General features: G+C 41.4%; 2 protein-coding genes across 2 annotated transcripts in view; one reads left to right on the top strand and one right to left on the bottom strand.

The window, feature by feature from the left end:
• Window positions 1–25,248, bottom strand: part of PDE8B (phosphodiesterase 8B) — a 91,251-nt gene that overhangs the window by 9,216 nt on the left and 56,787 nt on the right. Inside the window, exons 10-19 of the mRNA XM_006027085.3 lie at window positions 21,121–21,172; window positions 16,761–16,838; window positions 15,524–15,600; window positions 13,259–13,423; window positions 12,260–12,305; window positions 11,666–11,801; window positions 8,751–8,949; window positions 7,381–7,598; window positions 6,558–6,693; window positions 2,194–2,361 (exon numbers count right to left, since the gene is read on the bottom strand). Of these exons, the coding sequence (XP_006027147.1) occupies window positions 2,194–2,361; window positions 6,558–6,693; window positions 7,381–7,598; window positions 8,751–8,949; window positions 11,666–11,801; window positions 12,260–12,305; window positions 13,259–13,423; window positions 15,524–15,600; window positions 16,761–16,838; window positions 21,121–21,172 (1,275 nt within the window). The remainder of the gene's footprint in view (window positions 1–2,193; window positions 2,362–6,557; window positions 6,694–7,380; window positions 7,599–8,750; window positions 8,950–11,665; window positions 11,802–12,259; window positions 12,306–13,258; window positions 13,424–15,523; window positions 15,601–16,760; window positions 16,839–21,120; window positions 21,173–25,248) is intronic.
• Window positions 1–25,248, top strand: part of WDR41 (WD repeat domain 41) — a 101,315-nt gene that overhangs the window by 59,478 nt on the left and 16,589 nt on the right. The gene's annotated exons all lie outside the window — the stretch shown is intronic.

Genomic DNA, 25,248 nt, shown 5'->3' with positions numbered 1-25,248 from the left:
AGTAGCCTGTTCCAGGGCTTTAATACCCTCCTAATGAAACAACCCTAAGGGGTTAGCCCCCGCTCTCCACGGGCCCCACTTACCCCGGCTCTGCTGGGGGTCGGCGGGCGGCTCCGCAGCTGCTGGAGGGTTTTGGGGGGCTTCTGGGGGGCTTTGGGGGAGCGGGGGCGCAGCGAGCTTTCACCCGCGCATCTCTCGCCGCTTCCGAGCCTAACTGGGCTTTTTTCCCGGTGAAGATCACTTTGTAGAAAACATTTAGAATGAGAAGAGTGGCAGGGACATATGGAGGAAGTTCTATGAATAATAAATACAACTAGGAGGAAACCTAGGAAGAGCTTTCCCCTGGAACAAAAAGGAAGGGTTATTACCTTTTGACCTCTTTGCAAAGAGTTCTGTGGTCAGATGACTCCAAAGACTTTTTTTTACCTTAGCAGTATCTGTAAAGTGAACTCTGTTCCCTCCTTGTGCCACATCAAGGATGTTAAGGGCAGTATTTACTTTCTACTCCTCAGTTTGCTCTCAAATGCAGATGAAGAGGAAGAGATTAACAGTTCCTGGATGGCAGAATGCCAGACAGGGTGGCACTAACTCATAAATAAGGCATACACTTCCATAGGCAATAGTCTACTTTGTCAAATGCTACACACTGTGAAATTCCACAAGTGTAACCTGGAACACTGAACTCATGGCTCTCTTCCTGTGTGATCTACAGAGATCACTGTTTAGGTCAGCCACCATGTCCTGGAGACCGCTGGCAGGAATATCTGGTGGTCTCTCTACCCTTGCTATAGGCTTACTGCCTCTTGGCACAGGCTGAGAGATTTGGCACCTCCTTGTGTATTGACATAAAACAAGGGAGTCCCAGTAGCATGGATGCCACCAGTGGCACAGGCAAATTGGGGAGAGATCCTGAGTGTGGCACATGGCAAATGGGTTGAGAGGTGTTGGGAGTCTTTTCTCCCTTCAAGCAGACCTTTCTCTCTTTTGGTGTTGTGACGAGGAGAGTTTCCAAGAGCAAGTGATCTGCCTCAAGAACTGGATCAGGTCTGGTGAGTAAGGACAAATTTTGGTGGCACTGGAAATGTTCCACACTGGCTTATGGTGCCAGAAGGGGTGTATGGTGCCACAACAAACCCTTCAATACCATATCTAATGTGGAACAGAGAGATTTATCCAGGAGAAAGAGTTGAAGGATATTCTCCAGTATCTTCTCAGCTTGAATGACTGATAGAGTAGCTGTTGAAGTTGTGAATCCCTCAAGCAAATGTACCTTGTGTGCCCATCTGAAGCTCAAATTAGGCCCTCACCAGAAGGGCATACCCTGAGATGTGGAGATTAAACAGGTCTGGGTAAGGCTATGTGGAAGAAAGGGGAACCACCCCTTCCTACATATCTAGCAATGGCAACCTGCCAACCAAGAAGGAAGGAAATCCATATCAGTCGTGAAATCCAGGGTAGCAGAGCCTTGTGGCATGGCTCTGTTTGTGAGGGTGGAAGGCAGACACCTACTGGCATTGAACCAAAGCCTCAGAAGGTTGTAGGATGCCCCTAAGCAAAGAAAAAACAAGAAAATAAACTCTTCACACTTCTCAGGAACCCGCACAAAATATTCTGGGTAGGTTAAATGCCATTATCTGAAGTGAAACTTAGGAAGGAAAACCTGGGCTCCCACCCCTATTCTTTTTGAGGCTATCACAGGACCTTTATCATACCTAGTTGACTCGCATCTCATTTGAAAAACGGAACCCTCCAGTACTAGAGTGCAAGTGCCCTGTGCTGAAACATTGATTCAAGGGCGGACTCAGGGAAAATTAAGCTAACTCCTATTACATCTGTGAGAGTGTTCTGACTGTGCAGAGACCAACAATCGTCTTAGGCAGTCTGGGAAAGTCAAACAAAACAAAACGGAACAAAACAAAGCATACAAATACTGCCCACGGTTTCACACCACAAACAAAATTAGCCCCACAGGCAGCATGTTATCGGTAGTGGAAGGTGTCAACCTATTTCTTGTTTGCATGAAATGAGTACTTGTGAGAGTATGACAACTGTGAAAGTAAAGTAAGTAAACCCTTATCTTTAAACTAAAGGAGGTGGATTCACTCCAGCCAGAATATCATAAAACAGCAGCTGGTACCCATGCACTTGTATGTGATGTGACAATCATTCACTCAAATAATACAAAATTCATACCTGTGCAAAATATTCCTCTGAAATTCTCCCAGCCCATTCAATGCAGAGTTCTAGAGGACGACACGGATTTGCTACATCTGCACACTTAATCATCATGCGCTTGATCAGTGTTTGGTTATCTGGAAAATTCTTTACATTGGCTGTACAATCACAATTGCTGCCTTCACTCTGTAACACAGAGAATCAGTCAAGGTTTCATGGTCACCATCAGCACTAACAAGTATAAATACATTACTATTATATTCCTTTCTAATGCACTTCTCAGAGTGCATCCTGTTTACTTAGATGCACAATATTCTGGGTAAAGAAACAAGCAGAATAGGGAGAGAAAAGAAAGTTCCTTCTATGTGCAGGAACTTTATTAGGCAGTTGTAATTACATCACCATTACCTCCAGTATGGTTTGGGTAATTTTCAGAATTAGCGGTGAAGTCAGCAAGCAATACAATAGTCTCAAACTTTTACTCCTCCTCATGAACTCAGAAGAGTTGTACTGGTGGCTTCTTATGTGAACACTGGCCACTGGACTATCAGTCTCACTGCAGAAATATCACTGTAAAACCACGAGTGACCTGGATTTGAATCAGTATTTTGGGGGTGAAACAGCAGCATTTAGATTGCTACATGTGCTTCCCTTTTCCAGATCACAAAAAAGAGCTTAAAAAAAAAAGGAAAGGGGGAGGGGATGGTAAGCTGAGGTCTAGAAACTTTATATTTAGAAAAAAAAGGCAGAAAAAAGAAAATATGCCTGAGGCCTTTCAAGAGCAGACAAACAGAGAGAAGATCTCCTCCAGGTACATGACATTTTTATCTTTTGACACAGATGTTAACTCCCTATGCCTGGGCTTTGGGCTGAATTTTAAGCTGCAGAGTTGGAACCATTATCCCATAGCTACATTTCAAACAGCCCAAAAGGTCACCAGTAGGGAAATACAAGAAAAGAGGAGGTCATTTGCAGTAGCTTTCTACTTGCAAGGTAATGAACTGTTGAACTGCTCTGGGGAAGTGCATGGAAGAGATGGAGCCTTTGTGGCACATCTGCTATGAAGCCATCTTTTGGCCCTTTCACAGCTTAGAAGGGCACAGGTATACTATCTTCCTTATTGAGTAATAAAAGGTGGACACCTCAGCTCACTATGGCATTAATGCTACTCGCAAAATAATATATTTGTGTAATTATGCCCTCCCCTCTGCTGCTAAATTCAAATCTGAGTCAAAAATTGAACATAAATACTTTTTACCACCAGTGCCAAATTAATGTCTTTGTGGTTTATGAGGAGATATTTTTGCAGTGACTCTTACCAATGGGGGCATTAATCTTCCAACTTTATGTTTAACAGTTAATTGTTCTCAGCATGGGTAGTCCAGCAAAGAACTGCCCAATTAGAACTGCCTCCTAACTGCTGCTCACAATCAAAAGTAGGAAAAAGCAGTGTTAACAATAAGGAATAGGACAAACTGCAGCCAGGAAAAGCTCACTGTATACTATCACTCTTTTTGCATTGCAGTTTTATTACTCTTCAAGCCTTTTTCCCTTTATACAATAGTCTCCACTACGAATGGGCAAAATAAAGAGAGTGAATAAGAGCAAATGCTTTTTATAGCTTAAAAATGCTGATTGTAGTAGAATATATAGGAAGCATTTACATGTACATCAGCAAGTGCCAGAGGTCAATGTGATTAAAGGGAGTCTATCAAAAACAAATCAGGGATTTAGGTACCACTGAATGGGACCTGTGCACCTAAAATCCTTCAGACATTTCTGGATCTTCCCTACGCCAAGTCAATTATCGGAAAAACGTAAAGCCCTAATAGAAGTGACCAGGGGGAAGGTGGCAGGAGGAGGGGGAGTGGGGAGTAGGGGGTATAATATATTACACTTTACAGATTCCTCGTGTGCGATCTACTTTGGAAAGACTTTCCAGAATGATTCCAGCAACAATAGTGGCCCAAGCCAGCAAGCTGAAAAACTGAAAATCTAAATTTGGAAGTATGGTTTGGATTCAATACAGCCATGCAAACTGGGTAATTACTTTCTCCAAGTGGGGAGGTGGCTCCACTACATAATGCCATACTGAGCCATTTGTGCTACAGCTCTAAAAATTAGTGCTGCTTAAACCCTTTCTGAAGAAGGCAAGCTAAGTATTTTAATCCTGAACCTATTAAATTCCATTCAATCTTCCCATTTCTGCTACAAAATGACATACTTCAGCTGAAAATAAAAATCCTGTTCAGCTGGTTGCCACTATCTCCATGATAAACTAGAGGAAGAAGTAGCTCTCTGAAGATATATAGACCAGCCATGTACAGTCTAAGAGTATAAGTGTATCTAACCATCTATTTCCTATCCACCTATTATTGGATCCACCAATATTATCCTGCAGCAGATTCCCAGGTTATGTTTGACCACTTGTCTCTCTCTTCTTGGGTTTGCAGATTCTAAGGGCTTTTGCCCACCTGCAAATATGACAAAATGCAGGAAGCGTGATTCTAGTGAAGGGTAACAAGGAGTAAGATGGTGGCTAATATTTTTAAAATAAACATATGTTGTTTTTCCCAGCTACATTACTGCAGTCAGGGAAAGGTCTTTACTGCAGGTCAGATAGTTTCTACAGAGAAAAATCGTGTTTGATATCTATTCATGTTACTGAACAGATGGGGATTTTTAAGGTTATGAAGTAGAGTTTGGCTTTCTGCCTAAATATTAAACTAGATCTCTCTACACGAGTCAACTTTCAAAAGGAGAAACCCATTCTGGGTAGGAAAGATTAGTAACTCTATATATAAGTAACAAAAGAACTTTGAAATTAAAACCAGACTACAGAAGGGCAATTGCTTGTTTATTCAGGGAGGCAAATATGCATATAAACATTAATACATTTAGAAAACACCATGGGTTATTGGGGATGGAATCCATAGTGAATACATTGGATCAGTGTACCCCCGGCGGCCAGACACGGAGCAGTGTAGCCCCGGCAGGCAGACTGGACACGGAGCAGGGGCAGAAATGGGGTGGGGGAGAGGGAGGTGGCACGTGGCCGGATGCGGAGTAGCAGTAGCCACCATTTGCGAGCTTCCCCCACCCCTCGCATCCAGCCATCCTAGTACCCCCTAGGAACTTCTCAAGTATCCCCGGTTGACAACCCCTGCATTAATACAATCTCAGAGCTACCACTTTTGAGGGCCAGAAAAGTGTAAATGGCAAACCAAGAGCAAAAGGAGCCATTTGATACCAGGGATGAACCATGAACATACCCACATGCGAATAGAAAAAAAACTTAAGAAACTGCCTATTACATGATTTTCTCATTTATTTCCTCAATTAACTTTGTTTCCTTTAACCAGTGGTGTAAGCAGATTATTTTTGAGTGGCTAACAAAATTATGAGGAAGTTGGTGGCAGTTAATTGTTGGGGCACAAAACCAGTACTTGACCTTGAGAAGAGACAATGGGGGCAAGAGGCACCAGACTTCAAGTCAAAGGTCAGGCCTTGACTGATTACCTTCAAGAGATTACCAAAAACTGTCTGTGTTGGATTTTGGCATATGGGGACAAGTAACGGGAGTAATAATAAGAAGAACGTGTGAAGACAGCAGGCCTCTGGTTCAGGAATTTCTCACTGGAGTTAGGTAGGTAGGTTTCCCCTACCTGTGCTGGGGAAACCTCTGGCCAGATGACTGGCATCTTCTGTGGCAAAAAAAATAGGATGATGCTAACTAGAAAAAGCCATAGCATTGCTCAAAGGCTCCAAAAACTAGTTTCAGTGTAAAATATTTAGAGCAAAATTGTCAAACAGCTTCTTACACTGTAAATTTGGAATCTGGACATGAGCCTGACAGCTCATACAAAAATTTGGAATACAATAGTTTTTTGGTGATCCAGCCTATGGGCCATATTTTTCCCACCCCTGCTGTAGACACAGGGGGATTCAGCAATGTTTGGTGATGGGAAGGGGCTTTTTTTGCACCGTGCAGGCTTTCCTGTGCTGCACCATGCCATGGCCAAGTGGATTTGCCCATGCTGTACCACACTGTGGCCAGAGCTTTGCCCATGCTGCACCAGGGCTGGCAGAGAGAAGTGGCAATGGCTGGGTCCTTGCATTGTCCCACCATGGCTCCTAGTGCCTGGCCCACTGCTGCAAAACAGTTGCTGACAGCTAACTTATACTGTAAGCTATTTTAAGCTTTGGGGGGCAGGGCCAAGCACCATGTTCTCTCAAACATCTATACTACACCAATAGGTAGCATTTGTTCTCAAGTCTATTTGTGGTGTTTGAAAATGACCATAAATGAAAATAACTCTTTAAGTTTTCTTGAGGTATAAATGGAAAAAGTCCCTTAGAAGCTTCCAGCTAGGTCACCTTACATTTGAGTTAGTTTCCTCGGATGCCATGGACTTATTGATGCTGTTCACAAATTTGTTCACATGCTCAAAGTGCTTTGTCATCTCTGTTGCCAAAACCATGTCAATAACAGCTTGTCGCAATGTCCGATAATGGTTCCTAAAAGAGAAAAAACTGTTTACTCATTCAGGTGATAGTCAGAGTTAATTCTGGCTTTCTCTGGATCGCCTCACCAAGTTTGTAAAAGGGAAGCTGAGACAGACATTAAACATAAAATGGGTTAACTGGAAAGTAACAGTAACTATGGTTGCATCCTTATTATGCTCAGGTGTTTTAATGGTCTATGGATGTTTTATGTAATAAAATACAAATCAATAAACACTACAAGTTACTCTTAAAATACCAGTCTTAAACTGAATTATGTGGGAATAGGAAGTCACCAGGGCACTCACAGAAAGAAATCTTAAAATAATTAAATTTAGGTTTACTGCATACACCTCCCCACACCGATGCGATCAATTCATGGAATTCTGCACTCCAGGGATCCTAGCAGCGTATTTTCGTTACACCTCCCATTATCTGGGAGTTGATTTGTTTTATTTTAAACAGTAACATACCCCAGAAAACACTGTAATACATTTCCAAACATTACAAGGCCTGGAAGACTAACATAGGGCATAAAATTAAAACATTAAAAAAAAAGTTTGTATTAAAGTACTAGGAGACCTTAATGATGAAAAGGCTTTTATTAAGTGGCATCTTTAGTGTCTGAAGGTAGTTCTCAATCTACCCAAAGCTTTAAAAAAACACTCCAAATACAATAACATATGCCACAAGCAGACCAACCTATCAATATTCTTGAAAATGTTGCACTTGTTGTCTTTAGCTGTGAGCTGGAATGCCAATGCTGTGTGGTGACTTTCCAATACAGCGGTGTCATTATAAAGTACAGCTAATTCACTGCCTGCATTGCAGAGGAATGAGTTGGTCCGTCCTGGGTGATCTACATCATGAATGGTGGCAGCTATTAGTGCAGCCACCTCGTCTAAATGGTCCAAACTTCCCTATAAGAATGAGTAAAACTATAATTATTCATTACATAATGAACCACAATAAAAACTGATCATCTTTAGCATAATTACTAGGTATGTATAAGCTCCTTGGGGCAGGGCCTTTGTCTTTTTGTAAGTTTCCCACTTCCTGAGTGTTAAGAGCATCCACTGTTTCCCCCTATCCATTGCTTCCATGAAGCTTTCTTACACCCAAGCCATCTCTTTTGTACAGTTTTTGCTTTAGATGTTGTTCTATATAGCATACCAGCCTGAAATGAGACTCTAAGCTCCTTCCAAGGGAGTTCTGCTTTGCATCTGGCAAGGAATTGTGTGCACATACAATATATATCCACATGCACATACAGTTCTACTGAGAATGACAGTAGTAATAATCTTAAATATCTATTGAGGAATTAATCAGATATTTCTGCTATAAGTAATAAACTGAGGTTTGGAAGTTCCATTAAAAAAATAATTTCAGTATTTCTTTCAGCTTATTTTGATGTGAATAAAATGTGTTTTGGAGTAAGGAAACAGAAAAAAGCCACATATTAACTTTTCCCCTTCGCTAGAAAAATTGGTGTAGATGCCATTTTTTCAAAGAGTAAACACAAATTGTTTTATAATTCATTCTTTTTAATTCCTCTGACTAAAGAAACATTTTTAAAGGAAGGAAATGGACAGGATCATGGTAACTAAAGCTATTCTATTCATCACAAAATCCTTGTTGGAAAGATAATGCTTCATACCATCAGCAGTTGTTCTACTGCTTGGTATTCTTACTTGTAATAAACCCAGGTGATTTTCTCAACTGCTGCCTCTATTTCCAGATTTGCTTCAGGAAAATCATTAATACACTTATAAAAGGTTTTGGGTTTTTTTCTGTTGCTGCAATTTAGGGGGTCTGATCCTTCCTCATGTAATTTCATTACTCATATGAATAACCCCATGGCTTTGAATGAAACTACTTGCACCCGTGGGACTTGCAGAGATGCAGGGGTCAGGGATCAGAAGTAGGGAACATTATTTAAGTTGCTTTAACGCACAACTTTCAAGTGGCTTGTAAAATGAAACCGTTATGGCTGCAACTATTAATAGCTAATAGCCTGCTTAAAATGTATTTAAACAGGTGTCAAACTAAAGACCATTCAGGGAATATTGTACCTTAACTCTTTCCTTTCCAAGAAAAAATGCTGTAGCATGTAAAACGTCTGCTGCATGTGTGGAGTTGTGGTATGCATTGGAGGAGTGGTAGTTGGCTTCAATCACCTGGAACCAGGCTCGTACTGTTGCTTCTGAACAATTTAAAAATTCAGAGACCCCAAACCGGGTAAAAACTTTTAAACCTAGATAAACTAATGGCCTGGAAAATAAGTAAGGAGACCAATATCAGTGAAAATACGGCAAATTCAAGAGATACAGACATGCACAGAATTTACAATTTTCTAAACATCTCCCTGTCTAAAAAATCTGTTCATGGCACCTTCTAATATGTTTTAATAAAAAAGTGAAAACAACACATATTCATAATTTCTTAAATCCCTAGCCAACCAGGGTAGTTACTACAGTTTCTACCATCTTTTCTGATGTACCATATTGACTCAAATATAAGACATTTTTTCCCCGATCAGCATGGGAAAAAAAGCTCCTTGTATTACATTTGCATACAAAGAAACCTCATTAAATACATTGTTTATCATTAAATTGCTGCCCAAAGCAGCATGTGCTCAGTAATGGAAACCAACTATGAAGTTGATTAAATGCAGCCAACATTGAACATGCCTGCAAACTCAAGGAGTGAGAGACAGTTGGTTAAACCTAACCTGGGACTCTGCTGCAGGACAACATCCACCAATAATAAATAGGTGGATAGGAAATAGGTGGTTAAATACACCTACACTCTTAGACTGTACATGGCTAGTCTACACATCTTCACACAGGGAGCTGCTTCTTTCTCTAGTTTATCATGGAGAAAGTGTCAACCAGCTGAAAAGGATTTTTATTTTCAGCTGAAGGGTAACATTTTGTAGCAGAAGTTGGCTGCTGGGTGACGATACAGATTTTTTAAAATAAAATTTTGTTTCCAAGGCCAAATCCATTCTGAATTAAGTTCCAAATTTTGACTGAATCTAAATCATGAATCTTCTGGCTATAGATTAATATCATGCACAGTTTATATGATATATAAGTAGGTGCCAAAGTGCTGCTTAAAAATGGGTTTCTGGAGTACCTGTGCTAAAAGTTGCAGTTTCAAAAAAGGTCAAATGCATCTATTCTGGATGAACTGAATCTATGGCTACCTGCAATCTTTTGTTTAAATAGGCATGTTTATTTCAAAGTCAATGTTTTCAAATTTGCCCCTGACTTCCATGTGCTCACGGACAGTAATGTGGGGAGGGAAGCTGCAGGGGGAAGGAGCTGGGTGCAGATGGCAAGGGGGCCACTTGACCCCTTCACCAGATTTATTTTCGTGCTGTAATAGTGGGAGGGGGATAAATTCAAGACAAACCCCCTAATAATTAGATTCTATACCTGGAAAATTATAACAAATTTATAAATTGTCCGTATATAGAATCTAATTATTGTTGGGGGGTGTCTTATATTCAAGTAAGTGCAGTAATGTAATGTCCTATGAAAAGCACCACAGAGTTATTGGAACATTGACTTTTGTGATTTTAGTTCGGGTCTCCTGAGTTTTGGTATGTTTTTATAAAACCCTGGCTTCTGATGACCTAATAACCAAGAGAAAGAAAAAAACCTCTTGAAAACATGAGCCAAGTGTATCTGACAGGCTCAAAAACTGAAGGCAAATAAAAAGAATCAAACATTGTTTAATTAATGAATTGATTTTCTGACTGTCTGGAGACATGCCCCATGACTTGAATGTTTGACTGTTCAAGTTGATAACACCCCCCATTTCATCTATACTTCTTGAGGGAACTTGGAGTCTTAAGTCACTCCTTCCCTATGTCCTACTTACACTTTTCATGTAAAAGCATTGCCAGTTTTAGGAGCACAAGACCACATTCTGGGAAGGGCCATCTTTCCCATCTACTGTTTAGCAGCTGAACAACCTATACAGATGTTAAATCTAGTCAAGAATCAATTGCTGAAAGTTAAAGCCAGTTAAATTCAAATAAAAAATAAAGCACATTTTTAATGTTGAAGGTGATCAACCCCTGTGGAAAAATATCAAGGGAACGGATTGTCTCAAAACTCAGCCTGGATGCCTTTTCTGAAGATATTCTTTCAAACTTTTTGATAGGCATGCCAAATTAGCCCCACACCCTCCCTAAGTGCTACTCTGATCCCCTTCCTCTGCCTGAAACGCTGCATGGCTTTCTGCTTCCTGCCCTATGCTTCCTGTCCAATCGGCTGCTCTACTTTCTGTTTCCTGCCTATCTGTTGCGGTGCTGCCTCTCCCCTCCCTGATCTCCCTCATGCCATACACAGAAGCTCCCCATACTATTTGCAGCATGTACTACATCTCTGCTTTAGTCAATACAGGACTACCTGGACAAAAGTCTATGGCCAGTATTATACAGGAGGCCAAATCTAATAGTCCCTTCTGGTCTAGAAAATCTATTTATCTGATGAGCCTAGTGCTGCTTTATCCCTTCTACCTATTTTTAAAAATCACAAATTCAGAGCCACAATAGTCCTGGAACTTCCTTTAATAGGGGGTTACTATTTTTAGCATGACCATGTGCAGCCTCCAGATCCAAAATATACCCCAGATGCTCTGTGGAGCAGTTGGTAGAAAAGGATGCTGTGGGACATACAGGAAGTATGGACATTAGATTGTTCCAGAGAGAACAATAGGGAGTAGGAACTAGCTAGGGGTCAAAGTAAATTGATGGAGAAAGAATTCCAAAGGAGATGTTCAGAGAAGGCTAGGGTGAGGTTTCTGAACTGTAAAGATCCTGAATTTTTTTTTAACAGGTTAGCAAAGCAGATAGGTATCAACACAGAGATCAATGAAGGGACTGTCAGAAGCTTTTTGAAAGAACTATAGCAAATAAATAGTGAAACCCATTCTTTTAGCAGCTTTGTTAGGGGTACACAGACAGCAGACATGCCTTTTATTTGTAACAGCCTCCAATTCAAAAATGTTGAAGTCCCAGCTTTCTTCATTATCAAGCAACTGTGCAATACAGGGTGGAACATCGTTGATTGCAATTGGCACTGAAAGGTGACTATGGCTCTGGTTCATGTCTGTCAAAATGGAAATTCAGGAATGAAATCAATTATGGTTTCTTACAACTTTATTCCAACTTGCAAGATCTTTATTAGAAACTAACGCCTCAAGGCATAATTTAGGTAAAACCAGATACTGTAGCATTTTATAGAAATTCATCTTTTTTATAGTCAGACTGGACATAAACCAAAAGGAAAAATCAGATCAAATCAAGTAACTTTTTATCATCGTTTATTTGGATAATATAGTTAATCTTTTTCAGTCTTATTTTCTAGATTTCTCAGATAAATTATTTTCATTGCTTGAACCTGTTTCAGCTCTGAATGGAGACATTCTAACACTTGCTCTTAGATTATTTAGACAACCATTTCCAAAAGCAATAAATCAAACTATAAATTAGCCTGGAGCTCTATGCCAAAGTTAGCAATAAATGAAACACTGCACAGGCAAAATAAAGTTTACCATAGGAACTTACTCTTAGAAAATACATACTCATTTCCTGACAGTCTTCTTAAGCCATCCTGAAATAAAGGAGGACGCTATAAGTTGTGGGAAACCATGCAACATGTATACAGCATTAACCATTTTTAAGAACACGTTGCAGTTTCTTCAGAGAAATTAGTCCTGGATAACTAAAATACTGGTCATATTTTAGAATGTGCCTTAAACACCTTGCTTCTTTTTGAGTGTATCAGTTCAGATGTGGATTTGGGTACCCCTATGTTTTAGTTGTTCAAACTCCCCTACCCCTGAATTGAGAAGTAAGAGAGAAGTGTTCAGCTACCATATTTGTTTTTAAAGTACGTATTTCTAGATTTCAGGGACAGTCCAGCTGTAACATTTTTAGATACTACCCTCCTTTAATTCCTTTTCATTGACTGCTTCATATATTTCCACAAAACACGCAGTGTGTTTGTTTATAGGGTTTGCAGTGGCTATAAGGAAAAAAAGATAGAGATTCCATTAAGAAATTCAGCCGAGGTTTGGTGTGGAAGACAGTCTGGGTACTGCAAGAGGACTGAAATAAGGCACCCTTCTGAAGTCAGTTTTACAGTTCTCATCTAGTAACTAAATGGATATGGTGTAACATTTAATTATCTTCTGTTTAATTTTAGCAATCAGGGCAATGCTTCCTAAACAGTTAGAGGAATGAGAGGCAACAGATTAGGTGACCAAGGTGTGTAGTTTCTCTTGGAACTGTAATGTCACCCTTGTAAGAGGATCAGTGTATCCAGCTAGCTGTTTGAATAACAGCAATGGTTACTACCTTGGTACTTACTAGTGCCATTCAGATGAACTTTCTTGTCAAGAGTAAAATATAAAGTTAAAGTGAAACTGAGTGACAGCTACTATTCCCATTGTCCAGATACTGGGGCTGGTCATTTCTCTGTCAGTCAGATGGACGCAGAGCTCCTCTGACATTAGTGCAGTGAGTGGAAGCAGTTTAATTTTCAATCTTTCTTTCTTTACTTACAGTCATCAGACCTCCAACAAGATCACTTGTGTGAGGATCTTCATCTTTGGTACCTAGCTGGGGGGAGTAAAGTTCTGTTGTCCGTAAGATTTCCAGAACTCTGTCCAAGGCCTCCGCTACAGTGACAGGGCTGTTTTCCTGGGCAGCATTGATTATGTTAATAACCTGGGGGAGGAAGAGTGAAAAAACAGGTACTCTCTCATGTTAGTACAAAGTCATCATACTCAGTGGATTGTGTTATTACTCATTTTGTAGTGAGAAAGCTTGATTTCCTCCACGGTTCTTAATTTAGAGCAGGGGTGTCCAACCTTTTTGAATGTGGGGCCGGATCATGAACTTTTTATCACCCAGTGGGTCAGCAGGAGCGGGCGCTCATGTGGCCTGTCCAGTCCAGCCGCAGTCTGGGGGCACAGGGGTCAAGGGGCGCCGCCTGATCCCACCGTGTCCTCCCTGCCACCTGGGCAGCCTCAAGGATGCTCCCACACCTCTGCTCTTGGGCTCAGCAGCCAGGGGGACACGTGGGGACTCTACAGGGGGGGTGCGGGACATGCAGAGGCACCCCCCTGCTCCCTCTCCCCCGGGGCAGCCCAAGCCTGAGCCCAAGCGGCAGGGGTCCCTCCCTCCCCAGGGCCCGTGACTCACCACCCCCAGCGTGACATCTGTGGGCGCGGGGGGATGCGGGGAGGCAGGAGTGGGGCCAGCTTCCCACCCCGACAGCCACAGCAGCAGTGGCAGCAGCATCTCCCGCAGGCCTGGCTGCAGCATCCCTCTGAGCCAGCATCCGCAACCCCTGCACCCACCCGCCCGCTGCACCGCAACCTGCTCCAGCCCACACGGCCAGCGGCCGGCATGCAAATGAGGGAGGGAGGGGCGGGGCGAGGAAGGGACATGGTGAAATGAGGGAGGAAGGGAGGAGCCGCACCGCATTGGCAATGTCAAGCTGATGCGGTGCGTGTGGAAACCTTGTCCCTTCCCCAGCCCTTCAGCAGCCATTAGGAAGCTGCTGAGGGGCCGGGGGAGGGACAAGGCGTGGGAACGATAGTAAACAGTGTTTACTTTTGTTTCCCATTGCAGCACCGTGGGCCACAGAAAATGGCTTGGCGGGCCGCATGTTGGACGAGCCTGATTTAGAGGAAAAAGAGAACGTTGAGGGGCAGGGGTGGAATTTTATTTCCCTTTGATCATTTAAGGAGCAATTTGTTTTTTTAGCTATCTAAGAGCTATTTTTGCCACAAGCACACAGGTAGTAATTTTATTTCCTGGCAGTATGGACATGTAAGTAAGTGGCCATACTACATGTACATATTGAGTGTGCACAGCAGGCTACCTGCTGGCTGGACACATACATGATTACATGCCCCTGCCCCTTGCAGATGCACACTGGTATTCATGGCCTGAAAACATAGACAGCCCCAAACCCACAACTGCTAGGTGTTAGATACAGGGAGGAGGATACTCTAGGCTCTCCTCATACAGAGGGGGTTTAAACCTGCAGTTCTGCCTTCCTGTCAGAGCACGCTAACCACAATACCAGAGGTAAGGGATTTTGCAGAGCCTTCTCTGGCACTCTTGACGCTGGCGCCTTGGGCCACCCAGAGATGAAGATATGTTGGAGTAGGAGGAAGAGAGCAAGTCAGAGAGTATATGGTTTATATATATATATATATATATATATGCTGCCCTGGAAGAAGCAGCTGAGCTCTAGCCTGGCATCTTGATCCTAGTGAGGCATATAAGGGACAGCAGGCTGAAGTTCAAAAGGAGTGCCAGAGAATAGACTAGATTATGCCTGATCTCTGGAGGGGTGGTTAGCGCTCTGTGTTGGGAAGTCAGAGAGCTGCAAGCTCAAATCCTCTCTCAGCAAAGGGGACCTAGAACCAGGGTTTCTAGCTTCCTGTGCAAGATCCCTAACTATACAGTGACCAGGGCTAAAACACGGGGCGGACCTCCTTCTCTTCATTTTTGTTTCCAGTACTTCAATACACATATTGAAGTACAATCAACTCCTTCAATTACAGGTTGCCTACCTGTACGTAAGTGCCAATAACACTAAAAAACTGCTTTGTAAGTAACATCCCAGGTGCTCTCTCTCTCTTTCAAGAGATCCAAAGAGGAAACTTATTTTTATAAAGAGCAATTAAAATTAAGATACAATATCTAAAGACCTTTTGTTGTAAATACAACGGCAAGCCATATTTTCTGGCACCGATAGCTCCAAACTCAGAGTTTGTGTTCTGTAGTAATAGGCAGTAATAACCACCTTACCTTTGTGATAGGAGCTTCTATTGTCATCGAGTGGATTCTGGCCATTGATGAATATCGGCGATTTTGTAAACTTGGGGCTGCGGTTAAATAAAATACAGAGAATTTGCCTTCAGAATAATTATCACTTTACATTCTGACATTGCACAGCATAGAGTGTGTATTTAAATAACAATCCTGTGAGTCACTGGTGCAGGAGTGCTTTCATAAGGGAATAGCAGTAGGCTGTCATTGGTGCCACCCTTCCTGTTGACTCAGTTGAGTTTACTGGTGCTTTCTATAAGGTACATCTAAATGGTAGGGAGTTCTGGCAATCCTCTTCTCTTCTTCTTCGAAAGAATACTGCTGTCAAAGCAGTTTTGTGCGTACGGCAAGACTGCCTTTCTGTTCGTTTTACATTTTTCTTCATTTTTCCAGCCTTAAGTCAAGTGAGTAGCCCTTCCCTACTACTCCTGCACACCTGAAATGGCCTTCCTGGGAGCAAGTCTTCCTCTGTAATAGGAAATCCTACTCATCAGAACTTTTGTCTCTTGCTTGACTCTGCTTTTTGTCTCTCCTTTTTCCTGATGCTCCCTGCTGTCTGTCCCTTTCCTTCAAAAAGTTTCTCTCGTTCCTGTTTCACTTCTGATTTGTGACAGTCTTCTTGCAACCCACCTCCCCTGTTTTAAGTCAATCTCTCTGAACGCTCACTCTCTCTGGGCCCTTTTACACCATAAACCTCCTTCCAATTTGCCTGCCTGCAGCCAAACATTTAGATCCCTGAAAAAGATGGCTCTGTGTGTACATTTGCAAAAAGGCAGAAAGCACAATCATCCTTTCACAATGAAGTACAAGGACCGCCTACAGATGGGATATGGAGCAAAAGTGCTATAATCCTAGCCAGGAGCAGCATGTGCTACCTGTAGGATAAAGGAGCTTCTCCCTATCTGTTCACTGGTGAAGATGAACCAGAAGTGAGAGGGTACAAAGGTTGGCTGTGTGGCATTCTGCTCCTGGGCAGGATCTTCCTGATGATGTATTGTATTGCAGCACTGATGTCTATGCTTGCAGCAGCACATTCCAATTCAAACTGAATAACAAAAGTGATATAAAAAAGAAAGGGGAAATCAAAGGCCTTTCACACATCTCTTCAGCAATAACTGTATAGGATTCTGCTGCTGTCAGTCTTGTCCCTGTTTAAACCAACTCCCTTGGACTGCTCTGGGAACTTCCTTATTTTTCTTGAGTTCTATTTTCTTACCATCACTACTTCGAGATGTTATTGATTTGACATCAATTGAGTCTTTCCTCCTGTTCTTGCACCTGAAGGAGTGGGATGCTATAAATAGAAAATGAAAGATTTAACATTGTGACAATAATCAACATTTCTTTAGCCTTGCCCACTGAAAACCTAAGCTTGCTACAAACTTTAAAGAACTATCTCCACAATCTCCGTTATACAAGATAAGGAAGCTGAAGCACCGACAGCTTTAGTGGCTTGATCAAAATCAACTAGCAAGTTGTTGTATATGAAAGACATGTTACCAGGTCTCCAGACACTTAATCCTGTTTTAATCACAACACTGTCTGCTTCACTGCACCAAACTAAGATTGCCACAGGTCTCCATTTCTTTTTCTTTTCATTTTTTTAAATTTGCACTCTAAATTTGAAGACAGATGCAATTACTAAGGGTGTGCAAAGCTTCAATCGCTGATTTGATTCAGAGAAGATTCAGATCGATTAGGAGGCCAAATCATTAAATTCAAATCAAATCAGGAGACCCATAAAAACCTCCGAATCAATTCGAAGCAACTGAATTGATTCGGAAAAGATTTGGAAAAAGACTTGGAGATTTGGACGGCTGTCTTGCAGGGAAACAGAAACTGAGAAGAGAGAGAGGGACCGGAGGGGGAAGACTGATATCTGTAGCTGGTCAGTGACTGTGATCTTGCCCTGAGTTCCCTTCCAATTACAGTGCTCTGGGGGAGGGATGTAGAAACAACATACTTCACTTCATCCAATTCCTAGATACAAAACATCATGAACTCAATATAGACACTGGATTTATGATACACTATAACCTGCCTGACATCTGACTCCCCAGGTACCTCTCCACTTTTACCTGCTACATCCCCCTTCCTGCCCCCCCTCCCAGTCTGTCTCTCACCCCCTGACACCTCCATTTCCATTTTCACTGGCTGGCTTTCTTGCATGCATACCAGCCTCTGGCTTCTTTACTACTCCTTCCATCCAGGAAGACCACACACCAACTACAGGTGCTTCCTCAGCCTGCCGAAGGGTTTTAAACCTGAAAGCTTGCTAAGATATATTTCTCCAACTAGTCAATTGGTGTAATAAAAGATACCAGATTGACCCAAAGCACCTTGTCTGCCTATGTCCTTAGAGCAACATGGCTACAACCTATACCCCTTAACACACACACACACGACACGAGTTCTGCTTTCAGAACCTTGAAGGGCAGTTTCACAGAAACCCCTGCACCTATCTCCTTGAAACCTGGCAGGCCCCATGCTCGCAGAAGGAGCTAGCATTCCCTGCTGTTTTCGTCTAAATCTGCCAAAAAATGACAAAGTTATAGGTATTTCAGTGATTCCCCATTATAGTCTATGGCTGAATCACTGAATCTCTCCGAATCGGCGCCAAATGTTTCAAAGCCAGTTTGGCTGAATCAATTTGGGACAGTGACCCAAATCTCTGAATCAAATCACTGTCCTCCAAATTGGCCAAATCTAAATCAAATACTTCCCTATTCACACAGGCCTAGCAATTACACTGTTACAACAATCACAGCGGTGTTTTGTTTTCTGTTCATTTTTTGGCAAACCAAGCCAGGTTACTTCAGGCTAAGGCCATGCTCATGGAGACTAAGAAAAGTAGCAATACAATAACTTGCTCATGTGCTCACACTCTCAAAATAGCTTTTTCTCCTGAGAAAGTAGTGTTCTAGATTAGAGCTCCCCTCCAACATTCTCACAAGTGGTTGCAATTACAGCTATGGGTTAGGTTATGCCAGTATTGTTCAACATCTGGGATTCAGTTAATGGGATTCAGTGCATGCCAAGTGAATTTGTGGGTGACACCAAGTTAGGCAGTTACAGACACTCTGAAGGGTAAGGTTAGGATCCAGAATGACCTGGATGAACTTGAGAAATGATCCAAAATCAAACAGAAGAAAAATTAACCTGAAAAATAACAAAGTCTTGCACCTGGGATGGAATCATTTCATTCACAAATATAGACCGGGGAATGAATGGCTGGGCTGAGTACCACAGAGAAGTACCTGGAGATTGCAGTAGATCATAAGTTGAATATCAGCCAACAGTGTGCCCTTGTTGCCAAAAAAAGCCAACAGCATGCTGGGTTGTATCAGCAGCAGTGTCACTTGCAAATCAAGGGAAGTGAGTCCTCCATTCACTTCAGCACTGAAGAGGCCTCACCTGGAGTACTGCCTCCAGATTTAGGCCCCACACTTCAAAAAAGATGTGGACAGATTGGAAAGAGTTCAGCAGAAACAAATAGAAATGATTACAGGCTTGGGAAGCAAGACTTATGAGGAAAGGCTGAAAGAACTAGGGTTATTTAGTCTGGAGAAGAGAAGACTGAGAGAGGACTTGATATCAGTCTTCAAATATCTGAAAGGTGATTATAGACAGAATAGTCATAGGGGATGGGACTAGGAGCAGGATTCGATGGCCTCAAGCTGAAGCAGATGAAATTTAAGTTGAAGATCCGGAAAAACTTTTGACTATGAGGGTAGTCAAGCATTGGAGCAGGCTACATAGAGAAGCTGAGTTGGATACTATACTATGAGTTAGACTCTTGATCTCCAGGAATTTTCAAAAGCAGGTTAGATGGACACTTGGCTGGGAAGGCTTAAGCTGGGGGCTGGACTAGATGACTGTATGAGGGCCCTATCAGTCCAAGTTTTTTATATCCTAGGATCATCATCATTCTCACATGATATCACATGATAGGATGGTGGTTGTATATGTATATGTATACATTTTTAAAAGGCAAGCGAGGGATACAGAAGGATTATTTGCCCACTTCTGGAATACAGTGTGTTCTAAAACGTAACATGAGCTGCTTAAGAGTGTGCAGCTGTACCCCACAATGTATTAGAGTAGAAAAGGACTCAAACACTACTGTGATACATTACATGAGCTCTACACTAACTAATGTAGAACAGAAACACTGTATCTAATTAATAATGCAGATGAGACAGATCAATATAAGATAACAATAAGCCTAAAACTGATCCTGTGGCATTCCCTCCCCAGATGAAATAAACATACAGTATTTTCTAACAGTGTATGATTTGCAAAAAGCAGCTGCCTCACAGCTTTATTTCCTTCCTCCACTTTTCTGAGGTACTACCTATGCCCTCACTAACTTCTGTACTAACTTTTGGCAGAGAACTTGATGACTTTTTGCAAGTAGGAAAAAAATGCCTCATGAATGTAACTAACTTGCATATACTGTATTATTTAAGTATTATCAGAAAATGACTGCCATTGCTATGTCTCCGCATGCATTTCCATGACTGAAATATATGAATATACGGTGGCCCATCATAACAAACTGTTAAAAGACTCATAAGGCTGTCCTGATGATGGCAAAAGGCATCTTCCAGCAGCCAAGCTAATTCACATCTTTACAATGTATCAATGAAATGAGAGTCTTAATATTTACTTCAAATTATTAGTTATGCAATGTAAAATTATTAACTGGCCTTAACTAATTTATGGCTTAAAGCCCCCTAATTATTAGTTGAAATGAAAGCAAAACAACATTTAATTATATGACATTTGGAGTTATGGATTTTAGGGATATTAAGTAAAGAAGCAGAGGTCAGAGAGAATGAGAAGTCAGGTTGAGCTCCTGACTGCAGGTCTGGGCTCCACACCATTTCATTCTCAACATCAAGAAAAAAACATTACTAGGTCTTTAGACAAGTCTGTCAGACTTTGACAAGTTCTACTGAATTACTGTTTTTAATTTTAACCAATCAATGAACCTGACCTGACTGATATTATGCCAGATTTTACAACAGCATACATTGTTATATATATTCATTATATAGACACATTGTTATATATATTCAAGCACCCACTTTGAACGCCTTCAAGACACATTTGGACACTTATCTTGCTGGGATACTATGATCCCTGCTGACTTCCTGCCCCTGGGGCAGGGGGCTGGACTCGATGATCCTCCAGGGTCCCTTCTAGCCCAAATGTCTATGAAATCTATGAAATTTATATTCAGTTCAGGCAGTGGAACAATGCCAGTTTCCACATGCTGGGGATCAAATCCATTAATATAACTATGGCAGTTACGTTAACTATCAGCACTATTCCATAAATAAATGCCACAAAAGGGTAATGACTAACATTAAGGATTGTGCAAAAGCAATGGCATGTTGTTCTAGCAGTACAGTGGTCCACTAGCATCAAACACGGGCCAGCTCCTTTGATGATATAAACCCATTTGGCCATTAAATGGACAGAACAAAGACAAGATCTACTTATACCAGCAAATGGTCTGGCCACATATTTGAAACTATATAAGTATATAGAGATAAATGTCAATATCTAACCTGACTGAGAATTGTCGCCTGCATACTTCTCATCACGATGACTCTTGTGGAGCTGAAGTTGTATGAATTGTAAAATAAAGAAGAAAAAAAAGAAGAAAAGAAAAGATTTTAAAGGGGTACATTCAGCACAAACATTAACAAGTGGTATCTGTTCAGTTACTTGCAAAAAGTCTTTAAAATGCCTTTTTAAAATGTAATTGGATATATAGAAATAGCAACAATGAGAGAAAGAAGGGACACACAAGAAATTATACTGTTTTTCTATATTATTAGTGGAACTCAAAAAGGTGCAGAGAAAGGCAACAAGGATGACACAGGGCATAGAGAGGCTTCCATATGAAAAGAGACTAATTAGAACTTTTTAGCTTAGCAAAAAAGATGGCTGATGGGAGTATAGGACAGAGGTCTATAAAATAATGAATGGTGTGGAGAAAGTAAATAGGATTTACTATTTACTATCTTTTATGATATCAGAAGTAGGAGACACACAGGGAATTAGCAAACAGGTTTAAAACTAACAAACGAAATTTTTTCACATAGTGTGCAATTATTTTGTGGAATTCATTGCCACATGATATTGTGGAGACTGACAACTGAACCATGTTCAAAAGAGGATTAGACAAACTGATGTACGATAGGTCCATCACTAGGTATTAAACATTACAGTTAAGGTGCAATCTCCAAATTAGGACTTGCTAGGTCTTAAAAACTGTAAGGAATGAGAGCAAAGGGACAGATCAGTCTGGTTAGGCCTTGCATAAATACTCTTCCCTTTAGCATCTACTTAGTGCCACTCTGAGATACAGAATACTTTGCTTATGGATTTGTGGTCCACTCCAGTATGGCATGTCTTATGTTTTAGTGCTTCCTGTTTAATGTCCTTAACTGTAAAAGAATGGATTTTCTTTTTATATTAGTTCTAAGTCCTATTTCTTAGTAAGTCAACTGGGGTCTAGGGTCTGGCCACGTTTCCCCCCACCGCCAAAGCCTAGCAAGGGCTGCTTCCCCATCCCCAACGCCCTCTAGGCAGACCCCAGCTGGGATCCCTGCAGGCCAGGGTGGGGGTTTAAACCCCTCCCCAATTATAAGAAGGATTCATGTCTTTGTCTCCATCAGAATGCATTAAATTTGTGCTTAAAATTAGGCACATATAATAGTCTTATAAAAGTAAGTTTCCATTTAGAAACCTTTTCTTAATATAATCTTCACTATAATCTTGTTCCCCCCCCCAAAAAAAAGTACAATGTCTTAGGCACAAATCCATAACATATAACTTCTTGCTACATTATGAGTCTGGCACAGAAACCTGTACATTAGAAATCACCATGTAGAATTCTTTATACAATGACACCCCTGATGGAGACAAAGACATCAATGCTTTATTCTCTCACTGATAAAAAAGAAAGAGTGGCCAATGCATGAGAATTCAAGAAGGGAAACTTTTGTGTCTGTGTATAAGATCGGCAGGTGTTGAAGCCAAGCAGTTTTAGAGTTACATGGGCCCCATGAAGTAGAAACTTTGAACAAAATTCAGATCATGGCAGCTTTTACTGTACCATAACTACAAATGATTTAATCAATTCCTCTTTAACCCATCACATAAAATCTTAACTTTAAAAAGTATGGTGCTCTTCTTTATTCAGCTAGTTATATATTTGGTATACTGTATTTTATCACATATGACACACAGCTTTTTCCCAAAAACCAGCTGGAAGAAATTAGAGTATGCATTTTATGTACGAAACACAGTAAAAGCAGGTTCTACCACGTACTGCAGCAGTTCTCAGAGTATGGCCTGCTGGCCAGATCTGGCCTGTGGAGTCAAGCCATTAGGCGTATGGGGCTGCCCACAGGTTTGCAAATTTTGTGCTGGGGAGAAAAATGGAAGCATTAGTTGCTACAACACTGGGAGTAATGGCAATTAACTCTGCCACTGCTCCCTGCTGACAATATTTTGGACCCATGGAGAGCCCCCCAGCCACACGACATGGCTCTGCATACCAGATCGGGCTAGCACATGGTGTCAGTGGCTAGCTCTGGACCCAGGGTGCAGGGTTGGTCTGTCGGCCCCATCCAGCATGTAGGACTAGTAGCAGGGTTGGGAGCAGACTCAACTCCCTAGCTGCTGCTAATGATCAGTTACTTTTCACAAGGAAAGATTTTTTCTTCATGCTGCCTTTCAAAAACAAGGTGTGTATTATATTCCAGAGCATCTTATATGCAAGAAAATGCAGTAAATCCAGAACCAATTAAGAGTTTTATATTACAAAGCATTATCCTCCTAACAATGGGTGACTCATTATTATTTCATAATTAAAAGACCCATAGTTCATCCACAACTCCTTCGGCAATAAAAGACAATTGCATCTTAAGAGCATGAATTAAACACATACAATACACCAATTAATATATTATTGAATAAAAACTACTTCAATGGAGTTACATCAGATTCTCATTCTCCCATCTGTGTAAAGTGGGAGTAACAGACATGAGAATCTAGTCCAGCCAATTTCTAATTTTATCTGGACTCTATAAGTACATTTTTTTGTAATCGGATCACTATGCTGGTCCATGTATTTAAAAAAAAAAAATTAAACACTCCCAGCATGTCTGCCCAGTGTGTTTACTTTTATCCTACCAGTGATCAAGGAAGAGTCCAGGTTAATTTAGGGCTCTTGTCATCAGGCAATATCTACCAATATTAGAGTGAGACACGTTGGTGGGAATGGGGATCCCAGCCTTATAAGCTAAGTGAGGTTCCCAGAGACACATTGTCTGCACAGACCAAGATGACTCAAGAAGATTTGGAAGTACTGCACTACACAGTGTATATTACTGCTGCCTCAAAAGACAGTAACACTAGCAAGCCCTTTCTAAACAGGTGCTATCTTGCCTATAAGCACCACCACTAAGCCCTGTCCCTTTACCATCTGACATTCTAGCAGCAACACTGTCAGGATTCAGCCAGTTAGAGGTGACCATATACCAGACCAAACCTAGCTAATTTATTCTCTATAATATCTTTCATGCGAGTGAGTAAATAAGTCAGCAGAAAGTAAAACAAAAACCTCACCAAGGTAAAACAAACTTAATCACTGCAGAGAGAGGAGCCTGATTGTAGAGAGACAAGAAAACTTTTGCTAAGGAATAAACTGCCTTAGACGTTTTAGCAAAATGTTTACAGAGATGTTCTTTAATATAAGAATCCTTATAATTCCATCTCTCAAGTAAGATAGGAGTGGTTGGGTTACAGAAGTTTTGTTTGTTCTGAGGCCACACTTGGGTGGCATTTGAGAAATACCATCACTGCAGTTAACTGTTTAATTTGCCACTGAAAGAGAAATGCAAGTTACAGCTAATTATCTGGTAGTGACTAATTACTGGCAGGGGAAAAGGCAAAAAGCTGCATTGATAAGGAATTGGAAGAATGGTGAATTATCCTATAAGAGAATGAACTGGACTATATCTTTGTTTTGTTTCCAGTCAGAGAGGAGAGGAAACAACAACACAGAGCCTAGAAGATGCAATGAACACATTCAAGGCCCACAAAGGTGAAGCCAAGCAGCACACAATCATACACTGAACAGCTGCACATTCTGCATAGTGCGTGCCATCTCATTTTATCAACTGGCATGTTTCTGTATTATCACATACAAAATAATATTGTAACCTATAAACAGCGGTGATGCCCACCTTAATCTACAAGGTAAGACATTAAAAAAAAGCTCCAGGTGGGCAAGAGGGGTACCTGCCTTGGGCCCTTGCAGCATACTTCATAGTGGGAACTTCAAAATTGCTCCTGACTGCTGCTGCTTTAAAAGCAAGAGCAGAGGAGGGAACAGCAAGTATGGTAGCAGCAGCAGCTTAACCAGGACTGTGTAGGAGTCCGAATATGGATGAGGCTGCTGCCCCCTGCCCTGGAACCCAGCCCCCCTGCTCTCAGAATGCAGGACCCTTGGTTTTGGAACCATGCACCAGTCCTCCCACCTTGCAGGGTTTGCCCCAGGCACCAGCTCTGTTTGCTATATTATTGTGTTGGTGCCTTAATATATCTCCATGTGCTTTCAGTTCTGAAACCAATTTAAGGGCTGATGCTGGACTTGGATTTTTCTCCAGTGTACAACCATT

The sequence above is a fragment of the Alligator sinensis genome, unplaced genomic scaffold (assembly GCF_000455745.1).
Source record: "Alligator sinensis unplaced genomic scaffold, ASM45574v1 scaffold159_1, whole genome shotgun sequence".
In the NCBI taxonomy this organism is placed as follows: Eukaryota; Metazoa; Chordata; order Crocodylia; family Alligatoridae; genus Alligator; species Alligator sinensis.
This window is presented reverse-complemented; position numbering and strand designations above follow the sequence as displayed.